The sequence below is a fragment of the Carlito syrichta genome, unplaced genomic scaffold (assembly GCF_000164805.1).
Source record: "Carlito syrichta isolate Samal-C Ts95f unplaced genomic scaffold, Tarsius_syrichta-2.0.1 Scaffold312011, whole genome shotgun sequence".
Lineage (NCBI taxonomy): Eukaryota > Metazoa > Chordata > Mammalia > Primates > Tarsiidae > Carlito > Carlito syrichta.
Genome location: NW_007256107.1, coordinates 295,786 through 305,482, shown reverse-complemented (window position 1 = coordinate 305,482; position 9,697 = coordinate 295,786). Strand labels below are relative to the sequence as shown.

At 46.5% G+C, this 9,697-nt stretch overlaps 1 protein-coding gene across 1 annotated transcript; it reads left to right on the top strand.

Moving 5' to 3' along the window:
* Positions 1-113: 113 nt before the first annotated feature.
* CUNH1orf115 (chromosome unknown C1orf115 homolog) lies at positions 114-8,724 on the top strand. Its single transcript, XM_008069422.1, has 2 exons — positions 114-389; positions 6,178-8,724. Exons 1-2 carry the CDS (start codon positions 114-116, stop codon positions 6,295-6,297), a joined length of 396 nt encoding a protein of 131 aa, XP_008067613.1. The 3' UTR covers positions 6,298-8,724.
* Positions 8,725-9,697: the final 973 nt, after the last annotated feature.

Below are 9,697 nucleotides of genomic sequence, written 5' to 3'. Positions count from 1 at the left end.
CTCCCACCCCGTCCGGGCTGGGGCGGGCGGCCCGGGCGGAGGAGGAGCGGGGAGCAAAGGTTGGCGTGTTGGCGTCTTCGCGCTGGGACCTTCGCCGGAGGGACCGCGGCAGCATGACGATGGGAGCCAGGCTCCGAAGCAAGGCGGCGAGCAGCCTCCCGCGCCGCGGGCTCCGAGGGCGGACAGAGGGGGACGAGGAGGCGGCCGCCATCCTGGAGCACCTGGAGTGCGGGGACGAGGCGGCGGAGAGCGGGGGGGCCCCGGGGGCCCGGGGCGCCAGGAGGGTGCACCTCGCCATCCTGCCCGAGCGCTACGAACCGCTGGAGGAGCCCGCGCCGGACGAGAAGCCCAAGCGGAGGTACCGGCGGAAGCTGAAGAAGTATGGCAAGGTGGGTGCCCGTGGGTCGGGGGCGCGGTGCCCTGGCCAGGGGTTGGGGGGAGGGGGTGGCGCTTCTCCGGCCCCAGGGCCTCCGGGTGAACCGGCTGGAGAGCGAGAGTAGGTCCTGATCGTCGACTCTGCTCTGCTTCCCTGGGCTGCTCCTGGGACCCCCTGAGCCCCCACTCCCACTCCCTCCCCAGGGGGCAGCTGTAGTTGCAAGAAGGGATGTAAACGCAGTCGGGGTTGCTCTGGGCTCCGCCGGGACCTCTGCGCAGCTGCCCAGCTGCCAAAGGGTTAGTAACATTCTCAAGGGGCGCCTGCGAAGGTGGTTCTTACATAAGATCAGGAGTCGGTGTCCCTGGGATACAGATGGGAATGCTGACGCTTTAGCGCGAGCAGGTGACTCCTAAAAGTGACCTAGTTGGAAAGAAAGGAGTTGCACCCCAGGTTATCTGTTTTGCAGTAACACCCTCGCCAGGATATCCCACTAACTGAGAAATGTTTGGTTCCCACCCCCCCCGAATATTCCCAGGCTATTTCCAGAGCTTGGGAGCTCAACAATGCACTTGTTGAACCCACTTTTCTCCTAGCCAACTGTCTGTGTACTCTGGGGCCTTCAAACATTCTGCCATTTGCTTGGGGATGGAGTAGGGAGGAAAAGGAAGGATGAATATGGAATAAAATAACAGTTTCCTTCTCAGAAATCAAACCCAAAGGCTCAAAGCTCCCTTGGTCTAGACAAGACCACACAGAACAAAGTCTCAAAACTCATTCACTGTGTTCTGGCCAAAGGCCACAGGCCCCACCTAATTTATTGTCCAGTTATCTGCCCTCCAGTGGCCTCTTATCACACCTAAAGTCATTTGGTCTATACACCTGAGAACTTAAGTTTACCATCCTCTTTAAAACATATCAGCAGCTGAGGAAACTCTCTCTATGTTGATTTACTCCATAGGAGAAACACACTATACGTCAGTTATCCTAATCCTTCCTCCCCTAATGTCAAATTTATGATTTTGATATTGCCTTGTTGTCAGGTAAGATGTTACTATTGGGAGAACCGATTGGAGGGTACAAGAGTTTTCCCCATATATTACCTTTACAACTTCTTGTGACTGTAATTCTTTCAAAATAAAAAGTTTAATAAAAAAGAAAAAATATATAAATAAATCAGCAACTTTTGGAGCTATACACAGGCAGTGGTAAATTATATTAATCGAAACCATGAAGTTGGGTCCTTCAGTCTTGCTAGGACTAATCATTTTTCTTCCCAGTCCCTGTTGAGCACAAAGAGGCCATCACTTGCCTCTCAACTGGTGAATTGATAGTGTGGAAACCTCGGCTCAGGGGCCGGTTCTTGAAGATTTTTTGGAGGTGCTCACTATGTGTCACGCAGTGTGCTGAGCACCAGAGGTACAAAAATGAGTATGATCCAGCCCTGCCTGCGGAGAAGGCCACACCCTCCCAGGGAGACACTGACACAGCTGAGGCACCACTGGGGAGCTGCATGCACAGAGCTCAGGTAGCTAACGCCTCAGTGGTGAGGTTGTCAAGTCAGGGAAGTTTCATATCATGGTGACTTGAAAACTGGGCAGAGAAGGATGAGTTCACATTTCACCAGATAATAACTTCATATCCATTAGGATGGCTACTCTAAAAAAATCTAAACACAGGATAACAAATGTTGGTGAGAATTTGGAGCCCTTGTGCATTGCTGGTGGGCATGAAAAATGGCACAGCTGCTGTGGAAAACAATTTGGCAGTTCTTCACAAAGTTGAACATAGAACTCCCCTATGATCCAGCGATTCCACTCCTTGTTATTTGACCAAAAGAACCGGATACAGGTCAAACCAATATTTATACACACATGTTCATAGAAGTGTTGTTAACAATAGCCAAAAGGTGGAAACAACTCAAATGTCCAGCAGATGAGTGGATAAACAAAATGTGGTATATTTACCTGATGGAATATTACTTAGCCATAAAAAGGAAGGAAGTACTAACATATGCTACAACATAGACGAACCTCTGAAAACATTATGCTAAGTAAAATAAGGCAGACCCGCAAGGTCACATATTGTATATATAATTCTATTTGCGTGAAATATCCAGAATAGTAAATTCGGAGAGACAGAACACAGATTGGTGACTGCCAGGGACTGGGAGAAGGAGGAATGGAAAGCAGCTGCCTAATGGGGTATATGTTTTCTTTTTGGAATGGTGAAAATGTCTTGAAACTAGATAGAAGTGGTGGCTGTGCAATATTGTAAATGCACTGAATACCACTGAGCTACACACTTTAAAATGGTGAATTCTATGCTATGTGAATCTTGCCTTAACTAAAAAAAAAAAAAAGAGAGAGAGAGAAAGTGAGAGATTTCACCAGATAGAGAAGGGGTGCCATTATGCCATTTAAGGCGCAGGTACCATTAGAAGCCGACTTGTGGGCACAGAAGGACTTGAGTGTGACACACTAGTTCAATAAACTCAGAAGGCCAGGTGAGAGGACATTGTTAGGTTAGAGGTGGACGTGCCCTTTCTGATCTTCAAAAGAGTGACTTTGGCTTCTACTTTCTTGGAGACAACTGAGAGGGTAACTAGGCTCCCACACGAAGAAACAAAGCAGGTGACCCCCTCCTTGCTCCCCCATACCCCAGCACCCTTCTGAGAGATTAATTGGGTAGAAAGTTCTACTCAGACCAAAGGATCCTATATCTGCTCTCTCAAATGACACTGAAATAGTGGTTGAGAGATATTTTGCATTTCATATCTCAATCTGTATTTTGACAGCATTCTAGTTGATTAGTTATTTTAGTAGATTTTTTTTTCTAAATTGCAAAGATGAGGTGACAAGCAGTTTTTAAAATATAACAGGCTAAGGAAAATGGATGTATTAATACAAATACCAAAAAATGTCAAGTTTAAGGCTGGCAATTATGATTCTACTGGCCTTGTTTATAAAGGATCACTCTTGATTTTTATACTTGCTCCCAGAGAACAGGATTTTTTGTTGTTGTTGTTTCAAACATAAAACTGTCCTGATTATTTACCTTAGTATCATACCCTGCCACACACACATGGACTTTCACACACACACACACACACACACACACACACACACACACACACACACACGCATGGTCTCATACCCCAGCCTAGAGTATCATTGAGAAACTGACAGGGCAGCATCCTGAAAGCAAAGCAGTGCCTAGGAAAGACTTGGACGTTGCCTGTATCTCCCAAAGCTCCTCATTTAGCAGGAAGGTACCAAAGGAAACATCCAGGCTCTTTCTACATGCTGGGTATTCAGTCATGAGCACAACAAAGACCCCACCCTCATTCTGTGATTGTGAGGGACCCTGTAATTTCAATTGTGGAAAGCTCAAGTAAGCCAGAAATCATGGGAAATTATATTCTTCAGAAACTTTCCTGAATAAATAACAGAATATGTTGGATTTGTATATTACCACTGCAAACCTAAATGACTGTGTTGTAAAAAGAAGCAAATGCTGTTTTGCAGGAACAATAGCTGACAGGGTGGGGCACTTCTACTGCTTGCAGTTTGTGCAGGACACTATTCTAAGTGCTTTCCTTGCATAAACTCATAACTCCTCTTAATAACCCAATGAGTTGGTTGCTAAATATTCCCATTGTATAGGTGAGGAAACTTAGGCCATGAAAAATTCAGTAAGTGATAGAGCTAAGCTTCAAGCTCAGGCCACGAACTTGCCTTTACCAATTGCCTTTATTAAAGAAGAGAAGTATAATATGGGGTTAAGGGCCCAGGCTCTGAGGTGAGATTTCTTTGGGATTGAACTTCAGCTTTGCTTCTTACCAACTTGGATAAATGTAACCTCTCTGCACTATCTTCTTGAAGCCCAAGGCTACCAGGGACATACTAATAGCCAATTCTTGTTAGATTTATTTTCTTGGGGCTAAAAGGGAGAGTAGACAACAGAGGAATTTAAGAAATGGATCTCAAAAAGTAGAGTAAGAAGATACCAAGTAAAGAGTTGAATATTTGAGTCTGATTTGAAGAGTTATTATCATCCAGGGATTACTCAAAAGTAACTGGAAATGGATGAAACCACCTAAGGAGAGACAGACACACCCGGGATTGAGTACTGAAGAACTCCAACTTTTAGTTTGGCAGAGGGGATCTAGCAATGAAATATGAGATGAAACTCCCTATAAGGTAGGGAAAAACCAAGAGAATATGAGTCAAAGAGGCCAATTTATTATTTCATGAATTGTGTTCAAAGCTACTGAGAGATCGAAGAGGAAGACAGAAAAGTGTCAATTATTGCATCAAACAACATGTAGATTGCAGATAACTGTTACCAGACTGTCCCTGGAACGTAAGGGTAGGAGCCAGAGTCAGTGGGCATAAGAAGTGTGAAAATGAAAGTAGAACATGCAGATGACTCTTTTAGTTGGTTTGACATGAAGGAGAGTAGGAATCTGGGGCAGGATATGGAGCGGAGGTGACACCTGAGCGTATGTGTAGCTAATGGGACTGATGCGATGGAGAGGGGAGAAGGATGATGCTGGAGAGGGGAAAGCCAACAGCAAGGTGGGAAAGGGCACTGACAGCCAGAATGGAGGAAGTGGCCTTAGGGGAAGAGGGCCACTTACTCTACTGTAACATATGCAAGGGAGGAGAAACCAGGGGCAGATGCAGGGAGGTCTGTAAAGAGTGGTGGAAAAATGAACAAGTTCCCTAATGTCATCTAATAAAGATATGCAGGTGTGTGTGTGTGTGTGTGTTGCCTGTGGGGAGACTTGAGAAGGAAAAAGGTATGAAGTAGTACCTGGGAGATAAGGAAATTCAGCCTACTGGGCAGGTATGGTAGGTTTGTCCGGCAGTGTTGGACGTCAAAGCAAGCTTTGTGATTGTGATCAGAAGTTTTAAGTGAAACCAGTCCAAATAGTGATAGTAGTATGGAAAAACCAAAGACCAAAGACAAAGTTTGTGAGATAAGGCACAGGTATGTGACATCTACTTGGATGTTGGTGTCACAGAGAGTGATGACAGATATTGGTGGTGGGGAGACAAAGACCAGGGGACAACAGTGCAATGCATGTTAGTCATTACTGGTATTGTTAATTTTGCTGTGGCAGTCCCATTTGAGTCCTTTGGATGTCCCATGTCCAGCATTAAAGAAAAGGAAGAAGGGAAGTGGCTACCAAAAAAGCATTGCCCTGTCCTTACCCTCAAGGAGCTCATAATTATAGCAGAAATGCTAGACTTCTATGGGTACAGCAGTTAGAATTTGGTAAGGATACTTGTGTGTGTTAGATAGGAAGTTAGAGAATGGCAGAAGACTACCAGAGACAAATATGTAGGTCAAACAAGAATATGCCCTGGAGGTGGAGGGAGGAGAGGATGGACTTTCCGATGAAGTTGAAGAAAGGAAAACTATGACCCAAACTTCAGGTGAGCTAGTAACTTGTAGCTGGAACAGAGGAGTGGGCTTTGGTATAAAAAAAAATTAAGAAGAGCTGGCCTAGTTTTAGAATTGGCAGCCTCACCACTGTTTCCAAGAAGTTCTCTGAATTATCTGGAAGCAAGTCGTGCTTGAAAGCGCTTTGCAAGGTGATAACGTCTGCTATGAGGCTTCACATGCTTGTAGGCTGGGAGTGGGCACTTTCTACCAGAGATAGGGAAACACAGTCACTTGCTAATTTGCCCTGGGAGGGTGATGAAAAATGACTTTGTGTGTATGTTGCCATGACTCAGGGCAGAATTTAAAAAGTTGCCTCCCCTAATCCTTTACTTTTCTCTTCCTAAAACTAGAATGTTGGGAAGGTCATCACCAAAGGATGCCGCTACGTGGTAATCGGCCTGCATGACTTTGCCTCAGCCTACTTCGCCCCATTTGGAGTGACCACCAGCTTGGTATCCTTCATGCGCTAATGGACGCTACTGGGGCAGACACCACAAGAATGAGCAGAAACCTCTGCTCTGGGAACAGTATCAACCCAAGAGCCTTTCAGATTTCAATTCACAGTGTACTTGGATGAGAAGAAAAAATGTCTTTCTTGGTTGAGTGCTAAGAAGGAGACATCCTTGCCCACCTGCTGAACTTTTCACATCTCTCAGACACGTGTGGATCCGATGGCCAAACCTGCAGAGAATTAGAATTTAGCTGTAGAAGTAGAGTTAGATAGCTAAAATCTAAACCTTTGTGTGAAGGTGGCAGGCACTGGGGTGGAGACAAACACTTGACAGAAGCTAGAGCAGTGTGGGTGTGTAGCAGAGTGGTGATTTTGTGGGAGAAGAAAGGATATTGGCTTCAGATGGTTTGTTTGTTCTTCTGGAAATGTCGCGAGCTGCTGGACACTCACAGCCCTTGGCTGCCTCAGTTCTGAGGGCAGCTAAGGAGCTGTTTATTTCTCCAGTCATTCTTTCCCATCTCCTTCCTCTGCCTCTCTGTCACCAAGAGTTTAATTACAGGCTTGAGAAGAAGAAAGGAAGAAAAGATGTCTTTGAAGGATATGATGCTTTGAAAACCCTGTTGACAGTCCATCATGACTGTTTAAAGTAGATAAAAGCTTGTCATTTTCCCCCTTGTCTGCATGATTGTGCAACTGGCAAGGATGGGTGGAGAAAGGGCAAGTTCAGAGGCAGGTTGGGTATCTGGGACACCCAGATTGGTAGAGGTTGGTAGAGGGACTGCTGTTGTGCCCAGTGTGGCCCAGTTTAGCCCAACCACATGTTTGTGGCCAAAGTCCCCTGGAAACGCGTGCCTGGCTGCAGTTGCTTAACCCTCTTCCATGCCAGGCTGACTAAGCATGGAGCACAGGGGACAAGAGAAAAGGGAAAATGTAACACCTGGATTTAGAGAAGGAACCAGCAAGTAGGAGACAAGTGGGAAGGAAGTAGAAACAAGGCAAGAGGAAGTTGGAAGAGAGAAGATGGAAATACAGAAGTCAGACTGGAGCATCAATATTAGGGAATTCGGGGGCCTGGTGCTGCACCCAAATAGGTAGGGCCAGGAAAGCCTGGATGGTCAGAGGTGCCATGGCTGGTTCTTGAACCCCTCTGAGCCATGAGCTCATGTTGACTGTTTTTGTAGCATCTGTTCCTCTCCTATATCTTACTCAGATGTAAAGGTTAAAGAGGTCATAGGTCCTGGGCCTGACACTCACCAAGGATGACCGTGGACTGCCACTGGACACTAGACAGGGAGATGAAAGGAAGAGGAGGACCCTGCTCCTCTGCTAATTCCCATGATAGGCCACTGTTCTGACTTTGTTTCCAGAATATCCAGAAGTCCAAAGACCGGTCTGCAGGATCAACTGCGACACCTGCTTGTTGCCCAGGGGGTTTCCAGGGCATGGGAGGAAGGCCTCGACACTCATGCTTGTCTGATCAAGCCTGACCAGGAGGCATGAGGAGGTGGAGAAGGTGGGAAGACAGATAGAAGAGAGAATGGGTGGGAGAGAAGGGGGTAGCTGTGTAGCTAGACTCAGATTCACTTTCTGAAGCTTCAACTTTGTGTTGAGGATAAGCTGGGGACCCAATTCCTGCATCATCATTTGTAAGGAAAAGAGAAAACAAGTGAGCTTGTTTTAGCCCAAAGGATGCAAGTTGATAACAGCACATTTTCACACATGTGAGATAATTATAGCTTGCCCCGCAACACCAGGAGTTGGGGGAAAGGAGAAACAGACCTAAGCAGAAGCAAAAACCAAACTTAGTGGGAGAGAGAGTTAGAGCTGTCAGGCCACTGGTCACAGGGAATGAAGACTGGAGGTTTGGAAAACACCCTCCCCTGTGACCCAGGGATGCAGATGAGCCCCCACAGAGCCCACAAACTCCTTGTGGAGAAATGGAGGTGTGGTCCAGGGAAGGGAATTGAGCTGCTAAGGTCTTTTCTTGTTTGGAAGTCCAAAAAAGAGCTTTAGCACCTCTGCTCCCGCCCCCACCTACCAAATTGGAAAAACTGTACAGTCAAGCACATTTGGCCTTGAAATTCTCAGAGGTTTGTTAAGAATTAACTCAGAAATATCAAAAGTCAAAACCTCCCAGAGATTGTCCTGGGAGTCAGGTTCACAGGTACAGAAGATGAACTTCAAACTGTCATTCATCCTGAGCAGTCATTTCTCCTGTGACAGGACTCCTGTGTTTTTCTCTTACTCAGTTCCTGGAGCATAAAAACTTGGAAACATGTCCCAGATTACCTTTTCTTTCTCTTCATTTTTTTCCCCTTAATATCAGGGCCCACGCCCTACTGAGAACTGAGTTTTAAAGCTTTCCCTTTATGTGTGACCAAGAGGCTTCTTTTGTATCCTTTTCTTGCCCTATTATGTAAATAAAAACCCCAACATATGTAATGTTTCTGTGTGTGAAGGGTCCTGCCCTCACTTTCTAGCCTTGCCTAAGGGGAATTCCTAGAGTGTTCTGCCATGATGAGAACTTGGTATAGCAGGTGAGAGCCAGTGAGGAGGGACCTCTGGGGAACCCAGTAGGAGCTCATGGCTGCTCCCTGAGGACCCAGCAGAGGGAGGGATCCCCACTCACCTGGGAACTCTGCTTGGGTATTAAAAGGGGGCAATTCTAAAGAAGCTCAGCAGAACAGGTTTTACTATGCTCACAAGTTTGTTAAAAATGAAAATTTCCAGGACCTCTGACTTAGATTTAGAGAGTCTAGCATGGGGGCAGGAAGCTGCATTTTCTGAAAGTTGCTGAGAAGGTTCTGATGCATCTGTTCCTCTGCCTCAGTTGAGAAAAGCTGGCTCCTAAGGGCTTGCTGCACATTGCATCTGTCACTGGGACTCCAAGGTGGGAGCCTGGTCCATGGGAGGGTGTCTGCCAGGTGCTAGGTCTATGCTGGGCACCTGTAACCTGAGCACTCACTGAATCCTCATAGAAATGAGGGGGAGGGTTTTGGTGGTGGGAAGGAAAGGGGAGAGGAGTAGTTCTGGTAGCCATCAGATTATATGCCTAGGCAGGATTGGAGCCCCTGGATCCCAATCTGCTATTTAGTTTAGAGAAAAGTAGAAGCAAAGACCTCTATGTCTTCAGCTATCTTGGAATCACCCCTGTTGTCCTACCCAACACCTGTGCCTTGCCAGAGAAGCCCTGACTGAAGCAGGACTTGAATTCGGACCCTCTCCTGCACTCTCCACTAGTCTTCCAGGGATGGTAGCCCTTAGCAGTTAATAGTTGTGGACTGGGTTCAGTGGCTCAGCCTGTAATTCCAGCACTTTGGGAGGCCGAGGTGAGTGGATTGCCTGAGCCTGCAGGTTCAAGACCAGTCCAGGCAACTTGGCGAGATCTCATCTCTACAATAAATCAAAAATTAGCCAGG